This window comes from Lagenorhynchus albirostris, chromosome 17 (assembly GCF_949774975.1).
Source record: "Lagenorhynchus albirostris chromosome 17, mLagAlb1.1, whole genome shotgun sequence".
Taxonomy (NCBI): domain Eukaryota; kingdom Metazoa; phylum Chordata; class Mammalia; order Artiodactyla; family Delphinidae; genus Lagenorhynchus; species Lagenorhynchus albirostris.
The window spans coordinates 14,371,396-14,387,943 of NC_083111.1; the positions used below are offsets into that span (position 1 = coordinate 14,371,396).

General features: G+C 42.8%; 1 protein-coding gene across 3 annotated transcripts in view; it reads left to right on the plus strand.

The window, feature by feature from the left end:
* Positions 1-15,381, plus strand: part of SULF1 (sulfatase 1) — a 139,507-nt gene extending 124,126 nt beyond the window's left edge. For 2 of the 3 annotated variants that reach the window (XM_060127816.1, XM_060127817.1), the window contains 3 exons: positions 1,397-1,539; positions 1,634-1,757; positions 13,066-15,381. In XM_060127816.1, coding sequence (XP_059983799.1) covers positions 1,397-1,539; positions 1,634-1,757; positions 13,066-13,736 — 938 coding nt within the window. In that variant the 3' untranslated portion in view covers positions 13,737-15,381. Of the gene's footprint in view, positions 1-1,396; positions 1,540-1,633; positions 1,758-3,594; positions 3,629-13,065 lie in introns of all 3 variants that reach the window. The other variant, XM_060127818.1, reaches the window with a different exon arrangement.
* The last annotated feature ends 1,167 nt before the right edge of the window (positions 15,382-16,548 follow it).

Consider the following 16,548-nt stretch of genomic DNA (forward strand, 5'->3'; position numbering starts at 1 on the left):
CTCCTGACGATATTTCACAGAGTACCCAGCCCCTGACAGACTTCCGGCCCAGCAAGACTGCTTTGCCACTAAGTAATTAAATCAATGGATGAACAATTTTGTCCCAAATATATTTCATTTCTGCTTTATTTCAAGTGCATGGAGACTTGCACTTGAAGCAGGTCAGTGTTTCTCAAACTGGGATTTGGAGACTCCCAGGAAGCCAGAGACCATCCTTGGGGAGACCTAGGGCCTATTTGTGGTCATTTTTGTTTCTCTTTCCGTTTTGGTACATCTTGATTTCAGGGTCTATGTTTGCAGTTATGTTTACATAGTGTTTCCGTACTCGAGGCTGAGTGAACTCTTAAAGGCCTAGCTTTAACTTTGAACGTGGGGATCTGAGGGTCACAGAGCTTGCTGGCGATCTGTTCTCCATCAGGCTCTGGGCCGAGCACGGGAGACACACGATGAGCGAGACACACCTCCTTCTCTGCCCTCAAGACACTTATATTCCAAGAGCGGTAAAGAAAGATAGTAAATGAAATCAATAAAATAATTACAAGTTGTAATAATGCTGTGAAGGAAACAGTGATCAAAGTTTTTAAAAGGGTCCCTTTTAGAGAGGGTAGGGATAAAGGGCCTTTCTGAAGAGGTGAAATTGAAGCTGAAACCTGAGGCGTGGAGAGAAGGAATCATGTGAACAGGGGTTGGGGGTGCAGCACCCCAGGCAGAGGGAGTAGCAGAAGCTTCCATTGGACCTCTCTTTCCCGTACTTTCTACAAGTTAACCAGTGGACCTCTGCGTGGTACAAAAGATGTTCATGGTAACAGTCCATCTCATGTTCAAGTGTTGTAGAGAGTCTGCAAGGTCACAAATTTTGACCTCCTTAAATCCACTGAGCTACGCTCAAGCCTCCTCCAAACCCATCCACGCTGCAGAATCCCCTCTCTTTCCAGGCACCATTTGTGACACGCGACCATCTGACATTCAGAGCAAGCTAAGGCACTGGGTCCCTCTTTTTATTAAATAACCATTTTTTCCCTCTTTAAAAAAAATTAAAACAACCATCAGTAGGAGTTCCGATACTTTCCTTCCCGTTCTCTACTTAGTCACCCTGTTTTGGAGACAGTGCCCCACAGAGCTAAGGGGACAGCAAACGAAAGAGCCTGAAACTTCACCTTCGCCCTCAGCCTATCATCACCCTCCTAGGTTGCCATTGTTGTTTTGCATCTTCACCTAATCTCACAGCAAATTTGTATAGAGAGGGGGAGAAATGTAGTTGTTTTTAATGTCTACACGCACAGTATTTGCAAGAAAGAAAATGTGAACTTCGAAATATAAAGATAGGGAACGCTGGAATGGCTGGGCTCCTGGGTTTTCTCATTCTTTTCGTTTTGTTTTTCTTTCTTACCGACAGTGGGCTCTTTCTGTGCTTGCACGAGTTCTAACAATAACACCTACTGGTGTTTGCGGACAGTTAACGACACGCATAATTTTCTCTTCTGTGAGTTCGCCACTGGCTTTTTGGAGTATTTTGATATGAATACTGATCCTTATCAGGTAAGTCAATATGTTTTCATTTTATGAAGCTTATTGAAAATGGAATAAGCTGAACGTGAGCTTAAAGATACTGTCCTGGCCGCTTCATCCACAGCTCACAAATACCGTGCACACAATAGAACGGGGCGTTTTGAATCAGCTACACATGCAGCTGATGGAGCTCAGGAGCTGTCAAGGGTATAAGCAGTGCAACCCAAGACCTAAGGGCCTAGAAGTTGGTAAGGAAAAAAAATTTTTTGTTGTCCCATAGTACCTGGAAAATTCTTTCTGTTGTCAAGTTTTCTGCCTTTGAAACATGTAGTGGGGGATAGAAGACATAGAAACGTCTAGTTTGGGATCCTTACAGGGGAAACTTGCCAGGCAATTCCAAACATATTTTGTTCTCTAATTTAGCTCTGGTGCACTAATGAAAAATCTAATACCCCCGAAGATTTGGGGAGTGTTTCATTCCATCTCTCCCAAAGATCCATTCTCTTAGTAAACCTCAATTCCTGATGGAAGCATCCGCTGGAAAACGGGATGAAAGTATTGGGGGGTTCTTTGTTATGGATGTCAACAGTCATAAGATACACTCTAGTAGGTCAACCAGGATATCCTATTTTTTTTTAAGAGAATTGGGATGGAAACACACAATGCCCTATTTCTGCTTCTCAGAGTTTGGAACTCCCCCAGTTGGATCCCTGCCCACGACACATTGAATTAGATTTCTTCTGCAAGTATTTCCCATCTGAAACTAGAGATGTTTGAGCACAACGTGGTCTTGAGATCTGAAAGTATAAGAGGGCCTGTATGGACTCAGCCAGATGTTCCCTCCCTGGTCTGCAATGTTAAACTCATTTCTCCTTTGGCTCATGGAGATGCAGTTCTTTTCAGGGCCCGTCCCAGCTCTTTCCTGGTTAATGAGAATACTTATTTTCTCATAATTCCTGTGGAAATGTCAATGTCAGCTGTCCATAGGAGGAAGGAGAAAGAGCTGAGGCTGGCCAAGGGCACAGCATGCCAACCCCAAAAGGGTGAAGAGCTAGACCCAAAGGCAGTGGGGAGCAATTTGCAAAAACCCTCTGTTGGGCAGCTGAGTTTTCTCAGTGCCCTTAAGGGCCTGTGTCTCTGTGGGTCCCCTGCAGAACCAGCAATAAAGGTAAGCAGCTCCCCAGGCCATGAGCCTTGATGGGGGACTCGGGGGGGGGGCAGTGGCGCATCCTGAAATGATCAGCGTCGTCACCTGTCATTTCCACCATTATAGGGTCCTCACGGCATTCAAGCTGTGAACCCCAGAGGAAAGTCTAAATCCTGTGGGCGGTCCCATCACAGCTGTCAGTCACCACCCCTCAGTTAAAACCTTATTGGAATTCATTGCCAGCCAGAAGAGTCCAGCCAGGTCTTTTGGTCACTGACTCCACTCAGCTTAAATCTTTTCAGATATCCTGCTTATCTGTTGACCTTTTCCTCAAATTTTACCCCCAAAAAGCCCCCTAAGGCCTGGAAATTGAAAGAAGTATTAGAGGCACTAGAAATATTACACCCGGATATTTCTCCCCTGAAGAACATAGCACTCCTACTGGTGATGACATAGCAGCTCCACTTAGTGAAACCTGATAGAGTCTCTAAGTGGTGAACGACACGCCAGGCGGAGCCTCCTGTTACCGTTACGCTTCAAGTAGTCCTGTCCACCTTCTAGACGCTTCCTGAGGGAGATGATTATTGGCCCTTTTTTCCAAGTGTTTTGTCTAAAATAACCAAAAGTTAACTATTCCTGAGACTTACATGGACTTTGGGAAGTACCGTTTTATCGCTTTGAAATGGGCTTTCCTATCTCACCCTCACCCATTTTTCATGTGAAGTCTGATACGTTTTATCTTAAACCTTTTTATTTATAGCTTTCCATCCTCATTTTGAACCTGTCTAATAGAAAAGCTCTGTTGGACTCCGGCACTGTCTGTATTTCACACGATATATTTCTTTCTAGGGTTTAGATGTTGTGCGTGGAACATGACACAGTGGGTGGTTTTGAGTTGTAAAGCTAACATAAATTACTCTTATATTTTCCTATATCAGGAAATAAAGATGGAGGAAGCTATGACCTGCACAGGTATTCACACTTTTTTATTCTCCCCGGCAGCTTCTTTCCCAGTCATTGCATGATTCAGCCACTTTAACTCATTTCTGTTTCTCACCTTGTCGCACAGAGCGTAGCTTGGGGTGCATGCATGTTCTAACAGCTTTCTCCACCGTCTTGTGTCACTGGGGACAGACCTGTCATTTTGCTTTTAAATCAACTCATGGTCACAACAAGATGTCTCTCAGAGCATTCACTCAGTCCCGTGCTTGATGGTGCTTTTAAGCACGGAATGATGTGAAGAGGGAGAAAACAGAATGACCTTCGGGAGCCCTGGGAGGAAGGGGGGAGAATGACTTTCCTGGTGGTGCTTACACGTTGATTTGGTGAAGAGGCTTCACAGAAATGAGGTAGAGATTTTATGAACTATGAAGCCAAAATCACGAAAGGCGTCACGGGAATTTTAAGAGCACGCTAGAGCCGAAGTTGGAGCAAAGAGAAGGCGTTTCCTTGTTCACAGTCTTTAATTAACTCTGGTGGTGAAAGCAGCGGTGACGGGGCTCAGAAGCTTTGCCGGGTGGTGGTGAGTGAATAGGAAGCGTGGGAGTCGGGGTCAGGGTATCTGGAATCAAGTCTCGCAGAAAGGCCCCAGCACAGCCTGGAGACAATAGTGCCTGACACATGAAAGCTTGACGAACGGCCCTCAGCCCAGCCCTCTTATCCCCTCCAGCCCCCCATCCATCACGCTTACCTCCCTGTGCTCTGGGGTCGGGGAGGGGGACCCAGAACGCCTGGCGGCCGTGGCAGTCCTTGCACAGAAACTTCTACTCCAAGCTTAGACTGCAAGCAGGTCTGTCAGAAACATGCCGTGTGGGGCAGGAGGGGTCTGTCCTTACCACTTTACTGAGGGGAAACTGAGGCACGGGTGTGTCACTGCTTTAGTTCACGAATCCTCTTGGGAGAAACACTTTCATCAAAGGAACATGGACCTCACTGGTGTCACCCATCTTGATACTGTCTCAAAGAAATAGAATACTATCGCCTGTCCGGGGCACCCTGGTGGCCCCCCTGCCCCTCCTCCAGCCTCCTGAGCTGTGGTCTCAGGCTCCTCCTTTCAGAGGGCAGTTCACTGGTCCCATGAGAAGCTGAATGATGGCGGGGAAGGTATAAGCAAACAAGATAGAGAAAGCTGGACTTTTGAGGATCCTTGATAATGGTCTCTCTAGCTCTTCTTTTTCTCTCCCCTCTTGTCTTTCTCCTTTCCTTTCCTCACTCTGCCTCCGCACCCACCCTGCGTACCCCGCACCAGCACACGTAAGACAGAGCAGGACAGCCCCCTCTTACGCGGGTCTCCCCCAGGCTGTGGGCTGACGAGGTAACATCTCACACCCCAGGACTGATCTACCTGCTTCCCGGGGGTCCCGTGAAGACATTTCTGAAGTGGGGCATTTTCAGTGGACCTCACACTAGATACTGACTTAAGTTATTTTATGATGCACTCAGTTCTACAGCTGCGGGATTTTCCGTCTGGCCCTCTTTTATTTCTGTCATGACAGAGGGAAAGGGGCATTAACAGGTTACTTAAGACACAAGTCTGGTCAGAGCTGAGGAAGAGAGTTCTTCACCGAGCCATCCTTGGACAGCTTTGAGATGAAGAATGGCTAACTGCACTCCAGTCATGAGCAAAGGGCAGGATCTGGGACTCCCGCTACCCTGATCCCTGTCACCACCATCACTAAACGTGGCCAAATGCATCCTTTCTGGGGTCGTTTGGGCAAACCCTTGGTAGCTTTAGTTGTTGAGGGCATGGCGTCCCTTCCCTGGTAACGTGGCCAGTGAATGTGTGTGTGCAGGGTAACCTCGTGTTACCTGTTTTGTTTTGTTTTTTCTTCTAAATTCCTTACCAATGGACAAATCTAAGGATCCTTTTTAACTCAGAATGACTGGCGTTTTCAGACTCCACCACTTCATAATCCATGAGGCAAACTACCTTTCAGCTGCCATCCACATCGTAGGCAGGAAATGACGAAACAGGAGGGCATCGACCTGTCAGACCTGGGCTCTCACTGGACGCCCAAAGGCAGTGCTTGATGTGCTCCCCCCCGTCCACTGCATCCTGTTGGATTGAAAGGCAACAGATGTGGGAAGGCCGAAAAAACTGCCGTCCCAGTTTACCAGCCCACAGCCCTCCCGTGACGGCACCGCTAATGGGTTTTTGGAAGCTTCGATTCTTTAAGATTTTTATTTATTTATTTATTTTAGGAAACTAATTAAAATGCATTTTGAATCATGCAATTTGATTACAAAAGCCTTTGAGAAAAATGAGAACAATCACACCTGAAGAATTTGGAATTTGAAAATTCAAGAATATTTTAGAAAATGTACTTTGTACGAGACTGACTACAGAAGAGTTTGTAAACTGCCTTCAGTTTTGTGAATTTTCGAAAATTAATCCTTAGGCTTATTTAGAAGGTCTTTTAAAAGCCAGTCTGTTCCCTGTTCAATTTCCTTTTTTTTTTTTTTTTTTTGGCGTGGGAGGTCCATGAGGCAGGGCAGCTGAAATGCTTTGCTTATTCCCACTGGTCACTTTCCCGGTTAGGACAAGCTCAGAGTAGGGACACAGCTCAGTAAAGTGGCCCCCATTCTACTCAGGAAATAATTGCTGGCTTGAGTTGAAAGTAATAAGTTCTGTGTTGCAAAATAGAATCAGATCCACAGGTTGATGGGGCGTTTATTTTTCCCATTGCCTGTGAGAGCAGATGCCGCTACCCTTTGATGAGCTGCTGGCGGTCACGGTCACTTCTTGGCCGCCTAAGGCTGGCATGGCTGCTTCCTGCCCCTTTCGTCCCACACCCTGCAGGCCAGCAGGCCACGCCGTGCCCACCCTCAGCGACCATGCTTCTGTCCACTTTGCTTTTGCTTGTTTGTTTTTTCCAAATGTAAAGTCGACTTTTTCTTTTTATTGAAGTATAGTTGGTTTACAATGCTGTGTTAGTTTCTGGTGTACAGCAAAGTGTTTCAGTTTTATGCATGTATATACATATATTCTTTTTCAGATTCTTTTCCCATATAGGTTATTACAGAATATTAAGTAGAGTCCCCTGTGCTACACAGTAGGCCCTGTTGATTATCTATTTTATATATAGTAGTGTGTTTCTGTTAATTCCATACTCCTAATTTATCCCTCCCCTCCGTCTTTCCCGTTTGGTAACCATAAGTTTGTTTTCTATGTCTGTGAGTCTGTTTCTGTTTTGTAAACAAGTTCATTTGTATCTTTTTTAGATTTCACATATAAGTGATATCTTACGGTATTTGACTTTCTCTATCTGACTTACTTCACTTAGTATGATAATCTCTAGGTCCATCCATGTTGCTGCAAATGGCATTATTTCATTCTTTTTTGTGGCTGAGTAGTATTCCATTGTATATATGTACCGTATCTTCTTTATCCATTCCTCTGTCGATGGACATTTAGGTTGCTTCCATGTCTTGGCTATTGTAAATAGTGTTGCTATGAACATGGGCGTGCATGTATTTTTTCAAATTAGAGTTTTCTCCAAATATATGCCCAGGAATGGGATCACTGGGTCCTTTAGTTTTTAAGGAACCGCTTTTGGTTGTTTTGACTAATTTGCCCCTGTGGCCACAGTGCGTTCCTTGTAGACAGTTACGGGTGGCATAGCTGTGTGTTAGAGGCTGCAAAGTACTGTGGTTAGAGCACAGACACTGAAGCCACCCTGCCTTGGGTTCAAATCCCAGCCTCACTAGTCAGAAGCTGAGAACAGAGCCTAACATATAGCAAGCCCCAATGATGATGGGTATTATTAGTCAGGTATAATATGGGGGCCCAAAACATTCACATGAAGAAAGTGGTATGTGAAAGGGGGTAATGAGTGATAAAAGAATGCTACTCTATTTTATAAGAAACACAAAAAGATATTCATCAACACCAACACCATCTCCATCATCACTCATTGGCAGCCCAGAGTCCAGCACACGAATGCATTTTCTGAACCATCCAAACCTCTTGAGATCAGAAAGGAGAAACACAGCCTTCACTGCCCTGCTCTGTGTTGTCCTGAGGAAGCTGCCCCCGGGTCTCTTCTCTCAGTCACATCTCAGGGCTCCGTTTTCTTTGCAAGCTGCCTTGCTAGCACTGTTGGACTTTTCTGTTTAAGACACTAGACCAAGAGATGGGTCAAAGCCAGGGTTTGGAGTTCAAGGGGCTGGAGGTGAGGTCGGCTTCCTAAGACGAAGAGGGGACCTGTGTCAGGGCTGTTAAAGGCGTGGGTCAGGACCAGGAGCCCTGGGTGCTGCTGTGCAGTTTGCACCCTGAAAAGAAGTGTGCCGCGGAGGGACAGCTAGGCACTGAAATCCAGTTTCCATTATCCCCAGTGGATTAAGTCATTTGTTAAATGCTGCCGGTACACAGAGAGCAATTTCAGAATTGCTAAATCACACTACTGCAAAAACAAACCTGCTGTCTGGAGTTCAGTGTGTTTTTCAATTGTTTCTCTTTTGACTAACAAAAAACAGTGCTACGTTCAAAGTTATCTGGGCTTGTTCTGTGCCCCGCCCTCTTTGATGATGGTTATGTTATTCATTTGAAATAAAGTAAGGTTTGTTTATTTGTTTGTATTCCATTTTAGGTTCTTTTTATCTTCATCATTATTCATTTGATTTTGGTTTTTAGTATATAATGCCTTCACCTAGCTCCAAAGTCAAAACTGCAAAAAGCGTAATTTATTCAACTGCTCTTTTATGCATTATTCAGTTATTTTCATATTTTACAATTACAAATAGTACTGTAATAAAGGGCCTTGTGCAAGTGTAATTTCATGTTGTTGAGAATATCTTCAGAGTAAATTCCTAGTCATGAATTGGTGGGGTTACTGTGTCAACTGGTAAATGCATATGTGGATGTATTAAATATTGCCAAATTCTCTTCCATAAGGGTTACATTCCCATCATCAATGTATGACAGTGTTTGCTTTTGACAGCTGTCAGGCTTTTTAATTTTTTTCCAATCAAATAAGAAAGAAAGGGTATGTCAGTATGGTTTTAATTTGTATTGCCCTTATTATGAGCAGAGTTGCACATATTTTTGAAAGTTCAAAGGACACTTTACATATTTTGTATATTATCTGGTTATGTCTTTGACCATTTTTTTGTCTGATTTCTGAAAGAATTATCAGGAAGAATTCTTTATTTTTTATTGAAGTATAGTTGATATACAATATTATGTAAGTTACAGGCGTACATTATAGTGATTCACCGTTTTTAAAGGTTATACTCCATTTATAGTTATTATAAAGTATTAGCTATTGGGAAGAATTTATATCTTTATGATGCTGAGTCTTCTATCCAAGAGCAAAGGACATCTTTCCATCTGGCTAAGTATACTTATGGGTCTTCCAGGAGCTTTTAAAAGTATTTTCTTAAAGGTTTTGCACATTCTTATTAAGTTTATTTATAAGTACTTTATCTTCTTTGTTACTATTGTAAATAGGGTTTTCCTCCATCCTTAAAACCTCTACTTGATTATTGTTTGTATATATGAGGGCTGTTGGTTTCTGTATATTAACTTTACATCCTGCTACCTTTAAAATTTTTTTTTTTTTGAGTTAACTTTGTCATGGATTTTCTTGGATTTTCCAGATACACTACCATACATTTGCAAGTACAGAAAGCTTTGCTTCTTCACTTGTGTGTCTCCGATTGGTTTATCTAATTGGATAAACTAATGCTTTCAGGACAGTGTGACCTTGTCCCTGTTCTTAATGAAAAGACTTTCAGGATTTTCCCATGAAGTGAGAAGCATGTTTAGGACTAAGATATTTACATTTTTATGACGTTAGGAAAATAGCCATCCACTCTTTTTTTAGTGTTTTTATCAATAATGAGTGTTGAATTTGTCAAAAGCCTTTTCAGCATCTATGGAGACATGCAGATCATTTTTCTCTTCAGATCTACTAATATGGTATATTGTATTAATAGACTTGCTAAGAATGAACCAACTTTCCATTGCAGTAGGTCATCATGTGTTATTTTCTTAATATAATATTGAATTCTCTTCACTAATATTTAGGAGTTTTGCATCATCTTAATAAATGATTTCAGTCTGAAATTGTCTTTCGTTTATGCTAACATTCTCTTTTTAGGTATTGTACTGGTTTCCTATTACTCTTATAACTAATTACCCCAGTGCCTTAAAGCAACACAGATTTATTCTCTGACTTTTCTAGAAGTCAGAAGTCTGAAATGGGTTTTGCTGGGCTAAAATCAAGGTATCAGCTGGTCTACGTTCCTTCTGGGGGCTCTAGGGAAGAATCCATTTCCTTGCTTTTTCCAGCTTCTAGAAGCTGCCTGCATTCCTTGTTCATGGCCCTCTCCTCCATCTTCAAAGCTGAAAATGTAGCGTCTTCAAATCTCAATACCTACCTCTACCCCACCCCCACCAACATACACACCCCTTTGCTTCCGAGGTCACATTTTCTCTGACTCTCCTGCCTCCCTTTTTTCTAAAAAGGACCTTTGGGATTACATCGGCCCCACCTGACTGCTCCAGGATAACCCACCCCCCCAATGTCAAAATCCATAACTTAATTCGCATCTGCAAAGTCCATTTTGCCATGTAAGGCAACATACCCAGTTTCCAGGGATTAGGAATGTGGACATCTTTGGGGGGTGAGTCCACTATTCTGCCTACCACAGCTAACAATGTTATACTTGCTTCGTTAAAAAGTTTGAAAGTGTTCTTCGATCTTCTATGCTCTGGAACAGATTGTAGAGCATTGAGATTCTCTTTTCCTTGAAGGTTTAGTAAAATTCTCCTGTGAAATCATAGAGACCTGGTGCTTCTTTGTAGTGTAATTCTTACAAGACTGATAGAAATTTCCTATAGTAGTTCTTATAAACTTATATAAAGCTTATAAACCTTTTCCTTCTTTGGAAATTGTTCTGTGTAAGCTTTCTATCTCTATTGGGTCAATTTCAATAAAATGTATTTTCCTAGACAATTATGTGTTTCATCTAGGTTTTCCAATCTGTTCACTTTAATGTCTGCAACATAGTTGCTTGTGTTTTAAGTTTTGTGTATTTCAATGATTATTTCTCCCTTGTTATTTTCTATTTTGTATATTTGAAATTTCTCCCCTTTTTCTTAATTAGGTAAGCTAATGACTATCTGTTTTGATCCTTTTTTTTAAAGAACCAGGATTTTGATTTATTAATTAGATATGTCATTTTTTTCCTGTTCTCTACCTCATTAATTTTGGTTTACTCCTGGATCTGATAAATGTGTTAAATGCTCACCATCAATCCTTTCGCTGAAGTTTCCCCAGTGATTTCTTGGTTGAATGAAACTCATCCTCTAGGAGACTGCTCAAGATGAACTGATGTGTGCAGTATTCTCTGCACCCTTACATGTTTGAGTCTGTCTTTCTGTAGCCTTGATAGTTGAAAGAGAGCTTGACTGAATATATGATCCTTGGTTCCTACGTTAATTTCTGATTTAAGGTGACTTTTACATCCTTGGATGCTTGATTGAGAAGATTCAATTTACTTAGCAGTGTTACGCTGTGGTTGTCTTCACATTTATTTTGGCAGGGGCATTTTCATAAGATGGTAGACTTTTTATTCTTTTTTTTTTTTTTTTTTTTTTTGCGGTACGCGGGCCTCTCAGTGCTGTGGCCTCTCCCGCTGTGGAGCACAGGCTCCGGACGCGCAGGCTCAGCAGCCACGGCCCACAGGCCCAGCCGCTCCGCGGCATGTGGGATCCTCCCGAACCGGGGCACGAACCCGTGTCCCCTGCATTGGCAGGCGGAACCTCAACCACTGCGCCACCAGGGAAGCCCCTGACTTTTTATTCTTATTTTCTATTTTCTCTTCAAATAATATTGTTTATATTTAGACTGCTTCTATTAATTTCATGGACTTCAAGTATTTACAAGATGTCTAGTTTAAGAAGATCCTTTTCTGTGTAACCAAGTATACTTTCTTTTTACTTTTTTATTTTCTTATTATTGGGCGATGGGATTGTAAGAGGTTGTGTGTCCTCGAATTTCTTTGTTTCTCTCTTTTTCTTGCAGGACCTGAAATTTCCCCCCTTTGGCTTCCTCTTTCCTTTATCGCCAGTTTCCAAAGGCTGTTTCTCTCTTCCTCTGTCTCCTTTTCTCCCTGAAATGATGCCTTTCAAGACTGCCACCTCGATTCATGTGCCCTTCTAGGTCTTTTCCTCATTGTCAGTACCGCGATTTACCAAGACTCTACAGTGTTTTATACTTCAGGTTAACATTCTTTCCAGCAATGGTTTCAAATCCATTTTTGACTTCATTCTCTCTTTCTTCTTTTCTCTTGTATGCAGTCTTCCCAGGGCTGGTGCCCAAAGTGTGACATACAGCTCTACTGGGATTTGGTATTAACTTTTTTTTCACTTACAGGTGATTTGAAGATTCTAGAATTCTCTATCTTCTGGTTATACTGAGGGTGTGGGTTTTGTATCGTTTTACTCACTCTTCCTGCTAATCTGTATTGCTTTGTGGGTAGTTCATTGCATTCTTGGGCGCACCTAGAGAAAAGCTGTTGTTTTCTGCAGAACTATAGTCATCTTAGTGATGTAGAAAAATCCGAGAGAGAGAAAGCTGGTGTATTCTTTGCATGCTGTGAAAAACCACTCAATGATTGATTTATCTAAAGGATAGAACTTTTAGGGCAAAAAAGCAATCAAAGAAATAGATCCATTCACTGTGAAGAGTTTAATTGCATTCAAATGTGTTTTTATACTGAGTGTCAGGGAATATAAAACAAAAATATCTTACTAAGAGTTGCCTATTACATTAAATTACTTGGACTTTTTTTTTTTTTTTTTTTTTGCGGTATGCGGGCCTCCACTGTTGTGGCCTCTCCTGTTGCGGAGCACAGGCTCCGGACGCGCAGGCTCAGCGGCCTTGGCTCACGGGCCCAGCTGCTCCGCGACATGTGGGATCTTCCCGGGCTGGGGCACGAACCCGTGACCCCTGCATCGGCAGGCAGACTCTCTGCACCACCAGGGCATTCATCCAGCAGCCCTATAAGTAGTAAAGGTTTTATCACACAACTATTCCCACATGTGGCAGATGAGGGACCAGGACTCAGAGAGACTCATTCACTTGACTTCCTGATTGCACAGGAGACTTGAGTGGAGCCAGGAGTAAAACATAAGCCCCCCGACCGGTAATACCAGTGTATTTCCAGTACCAGCCAAGCCTGGTCATAGAAGTTCTCACTCATTCGATCTTCTTTCCAAATTTCATTATCATTCAGTCACTTTTGTAACCTTAGGCCCCTCCTTGACAACAAATTACTAGGGAAACATACTTTTTAGTGTTTTATTTCAAATTGACTTGTACCGCAAAAACAATGTAAGTTATTTAGCCAATAAGTAGGAAATCTTTTCTCCAGTAAGGATCCACCTTCATCTCTTTTCACAGAGGACAGTTATGGGACGGATGGGAAGGTTAGTCAGCCCAGTCTCACTGCAGACGTCAACTGGCAAGGCCTGGAGGATCTATACAGTGTGAATGGAAGCATCTACGAGGACAGACCAAACTATAGACTTAGTCTGGTTGACTGGACTAATTACTTGAAGGCTGCAGATAGAGTATTTGCACTGTTGAACAGTCACCATGAGCAAAATAAAGCAAATAAGACTAAAAGTGCTCGAAGTGATGGGTTCCTGGCTGTGTCCGCTGAGCTCTCGGCACCAGCAGAGTCAGATGAAGACCCGAGGCATAGGGTTGGGGAAGCACCTCCTTTGACCTTGCCGGCTGACCTTCCCACCCTGCATTCCAACCGACCAACATTCAGCCCAGAGAGTAAACTTGAATGGAATAACGACATGCCCGAAGTTAATCGTTTGAATTCTGAACACTGGAGAAATCATAAAACGGACAAGCGGTTGGAGCATGAAGGGATCAATCTTCTTGAAACTGATTTCAGCGGCGACGGCACGACGACGGAGCTGGTGCAGCCCGGGCCCAGGCACCAGAAGGGACTTCCCCAGGATGGTCCTCCAAGAGAAGATGCTTCTGAAGTTCGGCTGCATCTTACCGCGCATCCTGATGTTGACTCCATTCATCGGGATCAAAGCGTCCACCAGTAGGAGCAGCCTATTTCCTCCTGCAGCCAAGACGGGATGTCAGACCAGGTGGAGAAGAGTCACAGGAGGCGGGACTTACAGAGCCCGGAAGGCGGTGCCTCCTTTCCAGTCTCCTCTGATTAGATGCCATGTTACCTTACCCTAAACACAGTATTTCTTTTTTAACTTTTTCTTAGTAAACTAATAAAGGCAATCATGACAACCGACATTCCAAACTCCCCCGGGTCCTCCCCCGGGTACACCCGTGCAGCGGAAGTCAAGTGTGCATGCGAGCGGTACGCGCCCAGGGACTCTGTCCTAAGTCGCTATTCGTCCAGAGTAGAAAGGTGGATTTGTGGGGTTTTGATTGTTTGGGGGGTACTAAAACAGTATTATCTTTTGAAAGTTGTAGGGACATGAGTATATAAATGTTATCCAACCAAGATGGCTAGAATTGTGCCTTTCTGAGTTTCTGAAACTTGACATCATTGGTGAAATCTCAATCCATTTTCCACGGCCTGCGAAGTGTGGTTTTGATTCATTTTTAACCACTGGAATTTTTCAAGGCCCTCGTTTTTAGCTCAGTGATTTTGCACTTTGAGATCGGAATGCCATGTCTATTTGGTTAGTCTTATTTTTTTTCCAGACGTGTCAGTCTCACTGCTTGCTCTCAGTGTGACAAAGGAAAATGGACCCCCAAGGGTGACACACAGTATGGTTCACATATTGTTCAACATACGCTTTTGCCAGAAAATAATGCATGTGTTTTACCTCTACTTGCTAAAACTGATTAACAGAAAGGCATGGCTAAGGATGTTGGCAGTAAAAAATAAATAAACAAAACAAAGATTGCCTGCTTACTCTGTGCCTAGCCTCAAAGTGTTCATCATATGCTTAAAATTGCTAAATTTTTATTATTTTCTTAACAGCATAAAAGGACTGAAGACTTTTTTTTCATCTTTGTTTTGTTTTCTTGACTTGGCTAATAAGCTTAAGTGTTAAGAAAATATATCTAGTTATGAATTTATATAAGGAACTCTTTCAGTAAAACAAACTCATGAATGTTTCATAATTTAAAGGCACCGTATGTGTTGTATGATTATTGTTGAGGCCTTCACTAGGTTCTGATTTTTTAAAAGCATAATTCAAAACTGCTTTTGAAATTCTGTGTTCTTGAAAATATTCTTGTCATGTATTAGATGTTTAAATACCAGCAAAACGATTATTACCTCATTGAAAGTTACCAGTATCCTAGCCAACTTCCCAAGAAGTTTTTTTTTTTAGCTTAACAGTAATTTTTGTTTTATTTTTAGATGATTCAAATGCATAGGTAAATTATGTTTCCTTTACGTGTTTAAGGTGAACTCTTTTAAAGAAATTTAATATGTTATAGTTGAATCTTTTGATAACTTTAAGTCTTTATCATAGACTCTGTACATATGTTAAAATTAACTAGCTCTTTATCAGATGTGTGTGTCACCGGCTGAATGACAGATGAAACATATTTATGGTCATGAATGATGTGCTTTGTAAAAAGGTTTCAAGTTATTAGGAAGCACACTGTGTTTTTTAATCTTGTGTAATATTCTGTGATACTTTTATAGAACAATTCTGGCTTCAGGAAAGTCTAGAAGCACTATTTCTTGAAATAAAAGGTGTTTAAACTTTACCTGTTTCAGCTAAATGAACTTAACCAAGTTTTTTTTTTTTTTTTTGCGTTACACGGGCCTCTCACTGTTGTAGCCTCTCCCATTGCGGGGCACAGGCTCCGGACGCGCAGGCTCAGTGGCCATGGCTCACGGGCCCAGCCGCTCCGCGGCATGTGGGATCTCCCCGGACCGGGGCGCGAACCCGTGTCCCCTGCATCAGCAGGCGGACTCTCAACCACTGCGCCACCAGGGAAGCCCCCAACCCAGTTTTTTGGTATACTCATTCCTTGCAAGTAAACTGGAGTCCTGATCTCAATGTACCAATACGTGATTAAACATTAGCCTTACTTGTAAAATTGATCCAAAGTCAGTGTGTTATAGAACACTCTCAGATTAATGATTTCCACATGGATTTGCCTCATTGCTGTCTGGTGGTATGTGGCAGAGGCAACCTGAGGGCCGCTTCCCGGGCAGGCATGTGGGCAGCTTGCACAGGGCCAGCGCTGGGTTAATTTCTCTACTGCTGCTGTCTTGAAATACTCCATCGTTTTCGAACAAGGGACTCCATGTTTCCATTTTTCACTGAACCTGCAAATCATGTCGCCAGCCCTGGGCAGCAAAAATGTAGTTTTTCAAAAGCAAGAGGACAGGACCCCCAGCCCCCTCCGAAGGAAGTTTGGGTTCTTTGGGGACCATGAATTTTGGTGGAGACCTCGCCACCTTCCAAAACCTCAAGTGTTCTGATTGACAAATTCCATGCACTTCCTTCTGCTCCAGATCACCTGAGGAGCTTTGTCCCCTTCAGATAGAGACGCTAACAGTGTGTGAAATGTCCAGAGCTCAGAAGGTTAATAATAAAGAAAAAAAGCAAAGGACTTTGGGATCGCCAGTTCCATCCTTGGATAATTAAAGAAACCATCTGTATTAGTTTGGTAGGGCTGCCATAACAGAATACCACAGGCTGGGTGGCTTAAACAACAGAAATTTATTTTCTCACAGTTCTGGAGGCCAGAAGTCCAAGGCCAAGCTCTCAGCAGGTTTGGTTTCTCAAGAGGCCTCTCTCCTTGGCCGGCAGAGGGCCACTTTCTCCTGTGTCCTCACATGGCCTTTTTCTCTGTGCATACCCATCTCGGGGGTCTCTTCTGATAAAAACACTAGTCATATAGGTTGGATCAGGGCTCTACCCT